Raw genomic sequence first — 16483 nt, forward strand, 5'->3', positions numbered from 1 at the left:
ACTAAGGGTCCTTTAAGTTGCACCCAGGCAGGACAGAGATAGTCAAAACGACACCGGGGTTGAGTTCCAGAGAAAGAATTTAATTTCTTATTAATAAGAGACTCAAGGTGGTCAGCCACGACAAGAGTAAAGAGACACAGATTGCAAAGCTTCTTTATACACTTCTTTGGGCTCCTTTCCCCCTCCCTGTAAATGTGCGCACGCAAGGGGTTCACGCACCCAAGGGGGTCGCTAGTACACGTCCTGTGCGTAAACACATGCTGGCTCAACAAAGCCTTTAGCCTTCAGTTTACGCATCAAGCTAGCACTTCCAGCAGCCTTGAGTAAGACTACGCAGATGATAAGTCCTTTTGTGTTCCAGACAGGGCCAGCTCATCTGGCCTTGATAGCTTAGCTGGGCATCCTGTTTTGTTTACATTACCCTTTGGCACACAGAGAGAGGCAAAGGAAAAAAAGCATTTTAAGCAAGTCATCCCAGGCATATGGGGGGGCTAAGCCATACACTCACAATTATACAATGCAGGCAATGCAAACTATAGGATCAGATCTAGCTCAATAATACAATTAGCAAATCCTTCCCTTCATTACGAAGAGCGCCGCGGAACAGATCGCCTTCGGAAGTTGAGGTACCACTGTATTCCCATATGGGAGAGATTCCACATGTATATACTCTGCAACTAAGTCTGCCTTCAGGGATCCATCTGTGAACTGAATGAGTGAGTAAACTTCTTATATACTTTATACAAGACTGTGTTGTGTCTGTCTTTTAAGAGAGATATAAGGGAAATTGAGAAACTTAAACAAGCCTGCAACAAGCAAACCGTTGTGCGTTTAAAAGGGGAATGTACGTAAAACTCTGCTACGTTAAGGGACTTGCTAGCGCAAGTTAGGAAGGATTTCATTAAACAACATATCCTCTCGTGCCTCCCTGAAAAGTCCCACATAAACAACATAGGGAGTTCTGGGGTCTCATTGTATTTTAATATTTTGTTGGAAGCCGCCCAGAGTGGCTGGGGAATCCCAGCCAGATGGGCGGGGTATAAATAAATAAATAAATTATCACCATGATCTCCTGAACCACCATATCCCAGCTCAATTGCTGGAGCATTCTCCAAGCTGTCAAGGCTCATTTGACAACAGCGTAGGAACTTAAGAAACACCTGTTATATGAGGCCATGGATCCATATTTCCCAGCCTCCTGTCCTCACAGTGGCCAACCAGATGGGAAACCCCCAAGCAGGATTCGAACCCAAGCTCTCTCTCCTTCTGCAGTTTCCAGCCAATTACATTATAAAACACCACTGCCTCCGACACAATCACTTCCCAGGGGTGAGAAGGACAAGGCTTTGCCACCCAGCACACATGCGCACAAAGGCCATTTACCTGGGCAACTGCCAAAATGGCGACGGTGAGGACAAACGGGATAGACCAGGTGACCAGGTGGAAGTAGGAGGTCTTCCCCACCAGCGGCTGGTAGGTGGTCCCCAGCGCCTTGAAGGATGTATGCCAGGCATAGGTGAGCATGACGAACCAGGTGACGCCCGACATCAAGGAATAGTAGACAATGACAAAGATAATCACGCAGGAGAGGGTCTCGTTGGAGCTGCGGGTAAAGGAAAGGACATTTTCTTAAGGAAATGTTTAAATATTCTTTCCCCCCAAAGCCTGAAGCCGTGCTGCTAGGAATTATGGGTACTGGAATTCCAAAAAAAAAAAGTCCAGGAGAGTTTTTATGTACACTGCAGTTGCCGGCAGAATTTTAATTGCAAAAGGTTGGAAGGGAGAGGATATCCCGTCCAAATCAGTCTGGCAAAATAAATCAAGAGAGCACGCTCAACTGGCGAGACTATCAGCAAGGTGACGAGATGCTACAGATGAGAAATTTATCGGAGAATGGGACACATACAGAGTCTGTGTAAAAGAACATTGTCAAAATTTTAATCCGTTGGCAGAGTTTGATTGAACTTCTGTGTGCAAACATTTTACAAAATTTAAAGCAAGTTAAGCGACATGGAGAAAATAAAGTTAAGCGCATATTCAAGGAATTTATTTTGAGAACAGAATGCGATGATCGGAGGTCATGTCAAATTCAATTACAAAATGACGTACAAAGCAAGCCTCAATTAAGGAAGTAATGATTGTCTATTTTAATGCTCATCTTTACTTTGTCTTTAACAAATATCTTCGTTATACAGTTTTCAACTAATAAATAAAGCATTTTAAATGGCCAAAAAAAAAAAAGATATAGAGGAAAGGAAGGTCGCCTGGCTGCCCCCACCGGAAGGAAAAGGGCACGTAGCCCAGCCTCTCCAAACCATCCCATAATAGCCAAGCAGCACCCAAGCAGCTTTGGCCAACGTGGTGCCCTCCAGTTGCTCCCATCAGTACTGGACATTTTGGATTACAATTCCCATCAGCCAAACTGGGAGTAACAGCTAATGTTGTAGAAGACGGAATCTGTGACCTTACGAGATGGGAGAATTGGCCCAGAACGAATGTCAACGGGGACATACTGTCATTTAAATTCTACTCAATATTGATCCAGGGTAGATGCCAATGTATCGTTAGCAGAGTAACAACTTAAACAGGTTGCAGGATTCCCCCAAAAATAGAGCAGCAGAGGCAATTATATTTCATCCACCAAACCTTTAAAGAGGTAAAGGGACCCCTGACCATTAGGCCCAGTCGTGACCGATTCTGGGGTTGCGGCGCTCATCTCGCGTTATTGGCCGAGGGAGCCGGCGTACAGCTTCCAGGTCATGTGGCCAGCATGGCAAAGCCGCTTCTGGCAAACCAGAGCAGCACATGGAAACGCCGTTTACCTTCCCGCTGTAGCCGTACCTATTTATCTACTTGCACTTTAAAAAAATTCCTTCAGTAGCACCTTAAAGACCAACTAAGTTTATATTTTGGTATGAGCTTTCGTGTGCATGCACACTTCTTCAGATAAGACTAAACCTTAACACTAAGCATACTATATACAGAACACCACACCAGACGGAAAAGAGATAGAGAACGTGAAACCCAGGCTCCTTCTGGACTTATTTTCATAGGCGGCATGAGAAGCTTCCAGAGCCCTCTTGAATTGGAACAGGAAAGATATCTTACACACCAGATCAATACTTTCTGTACTTAAGAAATACAAACTGGCGCTTACGTGGGCTCCCCCAACCGCATGGTCCCGTCGGCACGGCACACGATCTCGCTGCGGGCGCCGTCCATGAACTGCGCCAGCCAGCCGATGCTCCCCATGAAGAAGCAGGCGTTGACGTAGAAGAGGATGACCGCCGGGTACCGGTTCGAGTTCTTCCAGTCAGCGAGGAATGTGGCCTGTGGAAGAGCAGGGAGTTAAATCCTGATCAATTTGCCTGCACACATCTGTTCCCTGCTGGGGACGGGCTCGCCCAACCAATGCAGAATTGATTTAAGGTTCCCAAACATGGACTCCCAGTATGTTTCCGAGCACAATTCAAAGTGTCGGCGCTGACCTTGAAAGTCCTAAGTCAGGCTTTCAAGCAAACTCTGCCCGCCAGATGTTTTGGGACTACAACTCCCATCATCCCTAGCTAACAGGACCAGTGGTCAGGGATGATGGGAATTGTAGTCCCAAAACACCTGGAGGGCAGAGTTTGCCTATGCCTGCCCTAAGCTGCCCTGTTTACCGGAAGGAGCACCTCCACCCCCATCGTTCAGCCCAGACACTGAGGTCCAGCTCCGAGGGCAAACACGAGGGGCTCGGTAACTTATAGGGAGCCAGTGCAGATCTCGCAATAATTGCTGCTACATGGCGGAAGTCCGGTCGATATTACTGCGGCTGTGTTCCGCCCTACCGGTAGCCGCAGTGTCTGTACCGTCTCCAAGGGCAGCCCTAGGGACAGTGCATCGCAGTAGTCTAATTCTGCTCACCAAAGTGAAGAAGGTGCAGAAAATGGTGACGGAGCTGAAGGAGGCGATGTAGACATGCATTTCACGGTGCTCCTTCTCGGTGAAAAGCGGGTTCTGGCACTGGATGCCGCAGCCTTCGACGTCCTCGTACCAACTCTTGGGGTTGTCTGTCCGGACCAGGGGGGCCTCACACTGCCCTGAGCTGTTGAATTTGATGTTCTGGACCTCATTCTGTGAGAATCAGGGCGGAGGGGGAAGGAAGGAAGGAGAAAACGAGGAGTCAGGCCAATGGCCCATCTGGTCCAGAATCCTGTTCTCGCAGAGGCCAACCCTGGGAAACTCACAAGCAGGATTCGAACAGGAGACCCCTCTCCCCTCCTGGACCTTCCAGCAACGGGTGCTCGGAAGCATTGCTGCCTCTGATTGTGGAGGCAGAGCCGAGCCATCATGGCTCCATGAATTTGTCCAATTCTCTTTTAGAGTACCATATATTCCGTATAGGACGACCCCTGACTTTAGAGAAGATTTTCCTATTGTCTTATACGCAGGAATATACAGTAGTTGCGAGTCAGTGGCCGTTCCAGAGTTTACCTACAGGGAGTTTCACAATTTAACTACGTGTGAAGAAGTGCTTCTGACGCTACGAAAAAGGCAGCACCACAACTGCCTACCAAAGAACATTAAGGTACATTCCAGATGCTGGAAACTGATGTTCCCAGTTAGGAATTGGCCGTGAATGGTGATATATAAACAGAGAAGATGGGAATCATAGAATCATAGAGTTGGAAGAGACCACAAGGGCCATCCAGTCCAACCCCCACAAGAGCAACTCTCCTCCTCCTGTGGTTTCCAGCAACTGAGAATCAGAAGCATTGCTGCCTCTGGGATATTTTTATTTGGTCTGGCAGGAATGTAGTCAAGTGTCCAGCGCCATGCCTTGTCCTGCCCAGTCTTAGAATCCTAGAGTTGGAAGAGACCACAAGGGCCATCCAGTCCAACCCCCTGCCAAGCAGGAAACACCATCAAAGCATTCTTGACATACGGCTGTCAAGCCTCTGCTTAAAGACCTCCAAAGAAGGAGACTCCACCACACTCCTTGGTAGCAAATTCCACTGCCGAACAGCTCTGTCAAGAAGTTCTTTCTAATGTTTAGGTGGAATCTTCTTTCTTGAAGTTTGAATCCATTGCTCCGTGTCCGCTTCTCTGGAGCAGCAGAAAACAATCCTTCTCCTTCCTCCATATGACATCCTCTCATATATTAGAACATGGCTATCATATCACCCCTTAACCTTCTCTTCTCCAGGCCAAACACACCCAGCTCCCTAAGCCGTTCCTCATAAGGCATCCTTTCCAGGCCTTTGACCAGGCATCCCCAAACTTCGGCCCTCCAGATGTTTTGGACTACAATTCCCATCATCCCTGACCATTGGTCCTGCTAGCTAGGGATCATGGGAGTTGTAGGCCAAAACATCTGGAGGGCCGCAGTTTGGGGGTGCCTGCCTTTGACCATTTTAGTTGCCCTCTTCTGGACACGTTCCAGCTTGTCAGTATCCGTCTTGAACTGTGGTGCCCAGACCTGGACACAGTACTCCAGGTGAGGTCTGACCAGAGCAGAATACAGTGGTACTATTACTTCCCTTGATCTAGATCCTATACTCCTCTTGATGCAGCCCAGAATTGCATTGGCTTTTTTAGCTGCTGCACCTCAGATCTGGGCTATGGTCGCCACAACGGAATGTTGTTCCCCTTCCAACACTAAATCCATCATTTCAGCTACTTTGCTTGCTCTTAAAACAATTCCATGCCAAGGAAAGGAGAGACACACACAGTGGAAATGGAAATAGGATTAGCTGTCCTCTACGGCAAAGGTTTTTAAACTGTGGCGGCCCAGAAAACTCCATGCGGTTACCATTGCCAGTAGCATAACGCTGACCTGGAGCATCTCAGATGTTTTGGAGCACATTTTCCGTTGACCTCCCCGGGAGAAATGAATGGGCAGAGCTTCCCGACTCCCCTCCTACTGCAGACAAGGGGCTTTCCATCTCAGCTGATCTCTCTCCCCGCCCCCCCACGACTGCAGCTCCCCCTGCAGGATGTCCCGGTGCCCGCCCCCACTGCCCCCTGCTCTCGTACCGGACAGCCTTCAGGGAAGCGGTCCGTGGTGCACTTGAGGAAGTCAGGCCACCCCCGCTCTCGTTCCACGATGGTGCAAGGTCCCCGGGTGGCTTGGCAGAGGGTCTGGCTGGGCAGCTCAACTTGGCCATCCTCACACTTGGGCATGTACACGGCGCAGAGGAGGGGCTGGATCACGTCCCAGCAGCGGGGGGCATTTCGTAAACCTTGAAATAAAAAAAGAGAGACAGCAATTAATGATCCCTCGCCATCTCTTATTGGCAATTCCTTCCCAGTAGTGATGTATGGAAGTGAGAGCTGGACCATAAAGAAGGCTGATCGCCGAAGTATTGATGCTTTTGAATTATGGTGCTGGAGGAGACTCTTGAGAGTCCCATGGACTGCTAGAAGATCAAACCTATCCATTCTGAAGGAAATCAGCCCTGAGTGCTCACTGGAAGGAGAGATCCTGAAGCTGAGGCTCCAATACTTTGGCCACCTCATGAGAAGAGAAGACTCCCTGGAAAAGACCCTGATGTTGGGAAAGATGGAGGGCACAAGGAGAAGGGGACGACAGAGGACGAGATGGTTGGACAATGTTCTCGAAGCTACGAACATGAGTTTGACCAAACTGTGGGAGGCAGTGGAAGACAGGAGTGCCTGGCGTGCTATGGTCCATGGGGTCACAAAGAGTCGGACACGACTAAACGACTAAACAACAACAACCCCCTTAACAAATATATAAAAGCTTCTTTCTCCAGAGTCCATGGCGGCCTGGAACCTGCTTTTATAAAACGCACGTGCTTTTAAAGTTATAAAAGAAACAAGAGTTGGCAAGCTTGCTGACCGGCTACTCAAACCCCGTGAGCATTTGAACACAGAAAAGTTGCACGTCCTCCGATGTCCAAGATCCAAGGTAGCTTTGGCTATGAGCCCTTGGGCAAGAGTGTAACTTAAGAAGCACCTCGGTCCCAGAAGGATATCGACAAGCTGGAAGGTGTGTAGAGGAGGGTGGCCAAGATGATCAAGGATCTGGAAACCAAGCCTGATGAGGAACGGTTGAAGGACCTGGATACGTTTAGCCTGGAAAAGAGGAGACCGAGAGGAGATGCAAGAGGCATCTTCCAATATCTGAAGGGCTGTCCCTTGGAAGATGGAACAAGTTTGTTTTCTCCTGCTTCAGAGCGTAGGACCAGTGCCTTGAAGTTACAAGAAAGGAGATGTGGACTAAGCAACAGGAAGAAGTTTCTGGTGGTAAGTGGTGTTTGGCAGTGGAATGGATGACCTTGGAAGGTGGTCATCTTTCCTTCACTGGAAGTTTTCAAACACTTGGAAGAAGTTTTCAAACATAGGGGGCATGACCAGAATAACAGCTGCTAAGGTACTTGCAGAGACAGAGACAGAAGATTCTTCTGGGCACCACAGTTCAAGAAGGATACTGACAAGCTGGAACGTGTCCAGAAGAGGGCAACCAAAATGGTCAAAGGCCTGGAAACGATGCCTTATGAGGAACGGCTTAGGGAGCTGGGTATGTTTAGCCTGGAGAAGAGAAGGTTAAGGGGTGATATGATAGCCATGTTCAAATATATAAAAGGATGTCGTATAGAGGAGGGAGAAAGGTTGTTTTCTGCTGCTCCAGAGAAGCAGACACGGAGCAATGGATTCAAACTACAAGAAAGAAGATTCCAACTAAACATTAGGAAGAACTTCCTGACAGTAAGAGCTGTTCGGCAGTGGAATTTGCTACCAAGGAGTGTGGTGGAGTCTCCTTCTTTGGAGGTCTTTAAGCAGAGGCTTGACAGCCATCTGTCAGGAATGCTTTGATGGTGTTTCCTGCTCAGCAGGGGGTTGGACTGGATGGCCCTTGTGGTCTCTTCCAACTCTATGATTCTATGATTTATCTGTATGGTATCAACAGGAAATTATCTGCGTGTTTTGTGCCCCGACCCTGGCCGGATGTTTTTTCTGCCTCTTGAGAAAAAGATCAATGGAAGCAGAAAACAAACAGGAAAACACAACCCATTTGCAGAGATGCTCCATTTAAGAGGAAACAGCTTTAAAAGTTTATTGAAACTTTTGCAATACATGCTCTTGCAAAAGTCATTTGGGGTGACTCTGGACGTTCCCTGTTCTGTTCCAGAAATACAACCGTTGACACTCAAACCATCATTTCAAGGCCGCCATGCCTATTTTGAAGCAGGAATGTTCAAAACATCTCATCTCGAGGTGTCTAAGGGCAGAAACTGAACACAGCTGCTCTGTCTGTGCCAGGAGGTGAGTCTGTGAAGACATGACAACATCCACAAGTTGTGTCTGGGACTTTGAATCCTTGGAGGGGGAACTGGTATATTTTGGAAGGGAGGGGGAGGGCCTGCAAGTATGTCTGGGAAACAGAAATCTTGAAACTGGAGAGAGACAAAAGCCTAGTTCTGCATGTAGTCAGAACTTTTTTTTAATTCACAGGTATAGGATGGAAGGAACCAGGCTTGGCACGCAAAAAAGGAACTAGAGATTGTGTGTGCTTTTAGGCTGCATTAACAAAAGCATCATTTCTAAGGTATGGGAAGCAGCAGTTTGACATTATTCCACACTGGAATTCAGCTGCCCATTCATAGAATCATAGAGTTGGAAGAGACCACAAGGGCCATCCAGTCCAACCCCCTGCCAAGCAGGAAACACCATCAAAGCATTCTTGACATATGCCTGTCAAGCCTCTGCTTAGAGACCTCCAAAGAAGGAGACTCCACCACACTCCTTGGTAGCAAATTCCACTGCCGAACAGCTCTTACTGTCAGGAAGTTCTTCCTAATGTTTAGGTAGAATCTTCTTTCTTGTAGCTTGAATCCATTGCTCCGTGTCCGCTTCTCACGAGTAACGTAAACTTCGGGTTGCAAAAGCGGCAAACCCAGAAGTATTTTTCCGGGTTTTCCAGGTTCTGCCACGTGCGTGTGGAAGCGACACCTTTGGATATGGGGGGGGCGGTTCTGGGACGCGCACAGACCCCCGGAACAAATTTAATTTGTATCCAGCGGGTCCACTGTATTTTGGACGCCAACTCATAAGAATGTAAAGAAGAGCCTGCTGGGTCAGGCCAAGGGCCCATCTAGTCCAGCATCCTGTTCTCACAGTGGCCGACCAGAGGTCTGTAGGAAACCTGCAAGCAGGATCCGAGCACAAGAGCAACTCTCCTCTCCTGGGGTTTCCAGCAACTGGCATCTAGAAGCAATGCTGCCTCACTTCCTGTTTCCGGCGGTGGGGAATGGCTGACTCCCATACGATCGGATCCCAGCCGTGCCAGTAATTCAGGGCTGATATGGGGGTAATTAGCCCTGGCAGGCTCCCCAGGGTGGGGGAGGACTGTCTCATAGACCCGCAGACGGTCCGAGATTGCCCGCTTGCATCGCGCAAGAGGCAGGACACTGGGTCCCAGAGCACGACACGGCGGGCACTCTCCGAAGCCACTCACATGGTTGGAAATATCTGTTTGATAAAATGATTAGATTTGGACAATAAGCAGACATAGTCTGGACCGAAGAAGACTGAGGAAAAACCTGCAGAGTTGTACAGTCCCTGGCGTTTAAGCTCCGACTTTAATCTGATTCTCGTCATGATGTTTGGACTACGGACGACTGGTATGTGCTTTCTTCACTTCACGGCTGCCTCTGGCCATGGAGACAGAACACAGCCATTATGGTCAGTGCTCATCGATAGCCCTCTCCTCCATGTATGCATCTAATGTTCTTTCAAAGCCATCCAAGCTGGTGGCCACCAATGGCTCCCGAGTTCCATAGTTTTGACTATGTGCAATGCAAAGAAGGACTTTCTTTTATGCATCGTGAATCTTCCAATGTTTAGCTTTACAGCACATCCACAGGTTCTAGTGTTAGGAGAGAGGCTGAGAACCTTTTCTCGGCCCATTTTCTCCCTGCTGTACAGTAACTTTATAAAAGAAATTCCTCCCAGCAGCACCTTAGAGACCAACCAAGTTTGTCACTGGTATGAGCTTTCATGTGCATGCACACGTCTTCAGCATGCACACGAAAGCTCATACCAATGGCAAACTTAGTTGGTCTCTAAGGTGCTACTGGAAGGAATTTTTTTATTTTGTTTCGACTACGGCAGACCAACACGGCTACCGACCTGTAACTAGCAATTTTATCATTGTTTATCATGTCTCCTCTTACTCGCATTTCCTCCGAACTAAAAAGTCCCAAACGCTGTCCCCATTGGGGTGTCTCTCCACCCCCTGGTTCATTTTGGGTGCCCTTTTCCGAACCTTTCCCAACCCTGCAGGCGAATCACACACACACACACACCAATTTACACAGGGGTTTTGTTCCAAGGAACCATGGATTTAAGCGGAATCCCATATATTTGAAGCACCATTCGATAGCACTACCCCGGGTGCTAGTGGCCCAGAGATGAAAAGAATATAAAAGTCCCCAACCAGAGACGAATGGTTGATAAAGAGGATGGATGACGCCGAAATGGCGGAAATGACCGGGAAAATAAGAAACCAAGAAGAAACTTTAACGAAGATTTTGGGGGGGGGGATATACTATAAGTTGTTTAAGAGAACACTGTAAACAACTAAAAGCTTTGGCAGGACTATGCAACACTTGTAATGTATAAAAAAAACTAAGCGAAAAATGGATTTTTAAGATAAATGGAGAAATTATAAGGTGCAGTAGAAAAAGTTTGACAACCGAAACCATGGAGGGGTGCAGGGAAGTCTAAGGATTCAGGGAATCTTATATGTTTTTGTTTACCCCCCACCTACAACTTTTTGTGGCGTTCTTGTGTCCCTTCCAGGTTTGGTGCAATGCATGTCTGCGAAGCCTATATTATATTGAACGCAAATAAAGCGGGTGGCGCTGTGGGTTAAACCACAGAGCCTAGGGCTTGCCGATCAGAATGTTGGTGGTTCGAATCCCTATGACGGGGTGAGCTCCCGTTGCTCGGTCCCAGCTCCTGCCAACCTAGCAGTTCGAAAGCACGTCAAAGTGCAAGTAGATAAATAGGTACCACTCCAAGCAGGAAGGTAAACGCCGTTTCCATGCGCTGCTCTGGTTCGTCAGAAGCGGCTTTGTCATGCTGGCCACATGACCCGGAAGCTGTACTCCCTTAGCTAGTAAAGCAAGATGAGCGCCACAACCCCAGAGTCGTCTGCGACTGGACCTAACGGTCAGGGGTCCCTTTACCCTTTACTGTACCTTTAAATAAAGGGGGTGGGTTTTTGAGGTGAGGCAACCAGAATGCTAGCCAGCTGTGCATATCGCAAACTACTGCATTTTTCAGCGAGGCCTGCCCCAAAGCAGCTTTGCCGTGCCATTTTAAGAGGCACCACCTTTCCCAACCTGGCGCCCTCTGCGTACTTTAGACTCCCATTCATTCCACACAGTACAGTACAGACATTAAAATGTGAGCAAAAAATGCTTAAGGCACAGCACCAGGCAACTGGGGAATTGCAGGAATAAATTCTCCCATAGGCCAGCTCCGCCCCCTCCAAGCGGTGTAGTGGTTAGAGTGTCGGACTAGGACCTGGGAGACCAGGGTTCAAATCCCGCCACTCGGCCACGAAGCTCACAGAGTGTGACTTTGGGGCCCAGTCACCCACCACCTCTCAGCTGAGCCTACTTCAAAGGAGTGTTCTGGGGATTAAAGGAGGAAAACGATGTTTTCCTTGGAGAAAACAGTGGGATATAAAGGCAACAAACAGAATTGATGCTTTTGAATTATGGTGCTGGAGGAGACTCTTGAGAGTCCCATGGACTGCAATAAGATCAAACCTCTCCATTCTGAAGGAAATCAGCCCTGAGTGCTCACTGGAAGGACAGATCCTGAAGCTGAGGCTCCAATACTTTGGCCACCTCATGAGAAGAGAAGACTCCCTGGAAAAGACCCTGGTGTTGGGAAAGATGGAGGGCACTAGGAGAAGGGGACGACAGAGGACGAGATGGTTGGACAGTGTTCTCGAAGCTACGAACATGAGTTTGACCAAACTGCGGGAGGCAGTAGAAGACAGGAGTGCCTGGCGTGCTCTGGTCCATGGGGTCACGAAGAGTCAGACACGACTAAACGACTAAACAACATAAAGGCAACAAACAAGCAAGTCAACAAAGCTTTTACCCTGAAGATGTTTTGGACTCCAGCTCCCATCAGCCCAAGCCAGTGTGGTCAACCTGATGGAAGCCATAGTCCGCAGTGGGGAAGGCCAAGATATATCCTACACAGAGAGCACAACTGTGTAGGAAACCTGCACATTGTTTCATAGGCCTGAGATTGCTGCCTGCAGATTATTTCCAACCTTGTGATATATGCCCATTACCTTGATGCCGTTGTTACCTGTCCGCCCGTCACCCCTGGCGGGTCTCCAGCCTGCTGTGCTGGGGAGGGAGGTCAGGCCCTCCCAGAGAGCAATATGTGTGCCCTACCAAGCCCTGCACAGGCCTGAATCACTCCTTGCAGACCCTACTATGCATGGGACCTTGGGGCGTGCGCTCTGCACATGCTCAGAGGCCCTCTTGCTGCCTGGGAAGTGAGATCTTTTTGCCTCCATCTCCAATCAGGCCTTGCGTGGGTAATGGCTCCCCAGACTCTGCCTCTCCTTCCACGCCTCCCCCTTCCCAGTGCTCTTTCTTGGGCCTGGGGTTGGCACCTGTCCTGTATATGACAGGATTGTCCCATATTTCTATGTCCACTGCTACGTCCTGACACAGTTTTGCCCTTTATTTCAGGTGCCCTCCACCTCCCTCTCTCTCTCTGCCAAGTTAGGGACCCTCTCCAAATGCATGTGCTTGAAAGGAGGTGTGGGAATTCTTCCATGTCTTCCAGCTCTGGATAGCCAAGCAGAGACGGTTGTACCAATTCATGTTTATGCGCACGTGAATGTGTAGCCCAGGGGTCCCCAAACTAAGGCCCGGGGGCCGGATGCAGCACAATCGCCTTCTAAATCCGGCCCGCGGACGGTCCGGGAATCAGCATGTTTTTACATGAGTAGAATGTGTCCTTTCCTTTAAAATGCATCTCTGGGTTATTTGTGGGGCATAGGAATTCGTTCATTTATTTTTTCCCCAAAATATAGTCCGGCCCCCCACAAGGTCTGAGGGACAGTGGACCGGCCCCCTGCTGAAAAAGTTTGCTGACACCTGGTGTAGCCCAGGCACCCCAAACTTCAGCCCTCCAGATGTTTGGGACTACAATTCCCATCTTCCCCAACCACTGGTCCTGTTAGCTAGGGATCATGGGAGTTGTAGGCCAAAACATCTGGAGGGCCGCAGTTTGGGGATGCCTGGTGTAGCCAATCCCAGAAGGGCCATCCTGGGAGGCTGCAAGAGATCGCAACAGATTGCTCTGAAGTCACTATAGCACAAGATTTGCGGGGAGGACCGTCCCCCAACGGCCCCGTCCTGTATTTTGCCAGAACCGAGGTGGCAACCCTACACCCCGGCATCATGGGTAGGTGCCAACTCCCTGGGGGCCTGGGGGCCCGAGCATGCATCAAAACCCCCCATGGAAGGGCCAGACACCCGCCCATTTCGGCGCCAGGGCCCTGCACGCTGCATGGCACACCCGCGGTCGCGGGGCCAAGCCGCCTCGCCAGTCGCCACCCCCGTCCAGCAGCCCTCTTACCGGACCACAGGAGCAGCTTGTCGTGCGCCTCCTCCTGCGAGCTGGAGTCCCCGGCCAGGAGGGTGGAGGTGGCGGCGTAGGGCAGCGGCGAGCCCAGGCACACGCTCTGCTGGAGCGGCTCGCACGGCGCCGCGCGCTTGCACCGCTCCTCGCCCCGGCCCGACGGCGCCGCCGCCACCGCCGCCGCGCTGCCGTTGAGCCTCGAGGCCGCCGCCGCCGCCCCGCCGTCCAGGGCGCCCAGCCCCACGCCCAGCAGCCCCCACAGCAGCCACCGGCCCAGCCCGAAGCGGGCCATCGGAGCGCCCACGCCGCCTGCGCCTCGTCCTCCTCGGGTCGCCCCGGCCGTGCGCCTAGGGCGCACCGGATTCTCCGCGCGCGGCGGCGCCTCGTCCCGGGAGTCGCGGGCCGGGCAGCGGCGTCTCTCCGGCCTGGGCCCCGCCGGAGGCCATGATCCGGAGAGCCGCCCCCCCCCAAAAAAAGTCAGGAAGGAGAGGGCCGCGCAGCCCCGACGGGAGAAAGAACTTGGCGCGGACTTTTGCAAAAAGTTCCCAAGCAGAAGAAAAGCGGCTGCAAAGTTTGGGCCGCCTCCTGCTGCGGCAGTTCCTCCCGCGGCCGCCCCGCTCCTCCTGCTCCTCCTTCCCGGCCTTCTTTGTTGCTCTTGCTCCTTTCTCAAGAATGCGGGGCCGGGGGAGGGAGCCCAAAAGGGAGAGAGGAGCCCGGCCTCGCCGCCTCCCCCTTCTGCCTCCGCGATGGAAGCGCAGCGGGGAAAGGAAACGCCGAGAGAAAGCGAGCGAGCGAAGAACGAGGAGAGGGAGAGAGAGAGAAAGATCAGAACCACCCACTCACCCACATCTCTCCACCCACGCCCCCCCCAAAAAAAACTTGGGGAGCCCAGAGAAAAAAGAACAGGGAGCCCCGTAGGTGGAGAGATGTTGCCTCGCTCCCCCAACCCAAAAACACAGGAAAACCGAAAACTTTCCGCCTCCTACTGACGCGCCCTGGGAGAAGAAAAAAAGTTACGTGTCCGTCGGTCACTTTCTAGCGTGACCAAGCGACGGATCTGGGGGGAGGGCAGCGCAGATTCTAAGGAGCAGGCTGGGTTATCCGAGGCAGCCTGTGCCAACCGGGTGCCTTCTAGAAGATTTGGACTACAGCCAGTGCCGGATTTACGTAGAAGGTAAACAAACCATAGTTTAGGGCCCCACTCTCTTGGGGCCACCCAAAAAAATTAAGGAAAAAAACTGGATGTTCAATTCCAAAATATAAGATACAAAACAAATAAAGTAAAACTTACATACAGCAACAGTGTTTTGTGTTGTGTGGGCTCCTATGGTGTAAGGCATGGGCCCCGCCTGCTTGCATGCTCCCTCAAATATCCCTGGTTTGCTCCTTTCTATATATAGGGTGCCTACGTTCTGCATGGACTGGTTGGGTGGCAGTGGGCAAATGGCTTAAGATACCTATTTTGTTGTTGTTTAGTCGTTTAGTCGTGTCCGACTCTTTGTGACCCCATGGACCAGAGCACGCTAGGCACTCCTGTCTTGCACTGCCTCCCGCAGTTTGGTCAAACTCATGTTCATAGCTTTGAGAACACTGTCCAACCATCTCGTCCTCTGTCGTCCCCTTCTCCTAGTGCCCTCCATCTTTCCCAACATCAGGGTCTTTTCCAGGGAGTCTTCTCATGAGGTGGCCAAAGTATTGGAGCCTCAACTTTAGGATCTGTCCTTCCAGTGAGCACTCAGGGCTGATTTCCTTCAGAATGGATAGGTTTGACCTTCTTGCAGTCCAAGGGACTCTCAAGAGTCTCCTCCAGCACCACAATTCAAAAGCATCAATTCTTTGGCGATCAGCCTTCTTTATGGTCCAGCTCTCACTTCCATACATCACTACTGGGAAAACCATAGCTTTAACTATACGGACCTTTGTCGGCAAGGTGATGTCTCTGCTTTTTAAGATGCTGTCTAGGTTTGTCATTGCTTTTCTCCCAAGAAGCAGGCGTCTTTCAATTTCGTGACTGCTGTCACCATCTGCAGTGATCAAGGAGCCCAAGAAAGTAAAATCTCTCACTGCCTCCATTTCTTCCCCTTCTATTTGCCAGGAGGTGATGGGTCCAGTGGCCATGATCTTAGTGATCTGCTACCTCTACTGGGTTTGAAATGGTCTTTGCGAGCGTTTTACCTGTGTATGTATGTTTAACGGTTTTCACAATGTTTTTTTAATAAATGCAGTGGCTTCCTATATATGTTCCTATACAGTGTTGCGGAATCACTTTGAGGTGCTTCAGAGGAAGCTCACCCTCAAAAAAAGGCTGGTGTGCGTTGGGGGGGGGGAATGAAGAAAGAGGGAGAAATTAATCCTGCAATCCTGAGGACCGCAAGTGTTCTAGTGGGGAAGGTGCAGTTTGCACATTGCTTTGCAAAGCCAGTTTCGGAGACGACGAGCCACGAAAACACCTCTCTCTGCCTCTCCGGGCAGTGCAGAGAGAATCCGCCATCGATGGCCCCCCTGGTTGCATCTTGTCTCGGCACCTTAGTGTAACAGGTCTGGCTAGAATCCGAACCAACAGCCTTCCAGGCTTCCCAGTCCAAGTCTAGGCTCCATCGCAGGCCAGGCCACGGCCTCTCGGCCGAACAGGCTCCTTCTGTGCCTCTCTGACGCTGCTGCTCTTCTTGGCCTGCGAAGCGGGACGTGGGTGGCTCTGCTCCTTCTCCACCGGCGCTCTGTTTGCTGGGAGGCGGAGGGGGGCTCTGGGGCTGCCAGGGCAGGGAGGCTGTGAGTGGGTGGTCCCCCTGCGTGGAGGCCTCCCTCCTCCCCTTCCCTGCCTGCCTGAGTGCAGCTGCTCAGCCATCTTTCC

The 16483-nt window shown here is 50.6% G+C and overlaps 1 protein-coding gene across 1 annotated transcript in view; it reads right to left on the minus strand.

Annotated features, from left to right (window-relative positions):
* Positions 1-14716, minus strand: part of SMO (smoothened, frizzled class receptor) — a 30040-nt gene extending 15324 nt beyond the window's left edge. Inside the window, exons 1-5 of the mRNA XM_060279761.2 lie at positions 13630-14716; positions 6019-6224; positions 3907-4116; positions 3158-3330; positions 1384-1603 (exon numbers count right to left, since the gene is read on the minus strand). Coding sequence (XP_060135744.1) covers positions 1384-1603; positions 3158-3330; positions 3907-4116; positions 6019-6224; positions 13630-13924 — 1104 coding nt within the window. The 5' untranslated portion in view covers positions 13925-14716. The remainder of the gene's footprint in view (positions 1-1383; positions 1604-3157; positions 3331-3906; positions 4117-6018; positions 6225-13629) is intronic.
* Between the last annotated feature and the right edge of the window lie 1767 nt (positions 14717-16483).

Source organism: Zootoca vivipara, chromosome 9 (genome assembly GCF_965207765.1).
Source record: "Zootoca vivipara chromosome 9, rZooViv2.hap1.1, whole genome shotgun sequence".
Classification (NCBI taxonomy): domain Eukaryota; kingdom Metazoa; phylum Chordata; class Lepidosauria; order Squamata; family Lacertidae; genus Zootoca; species Zootoca vivipara.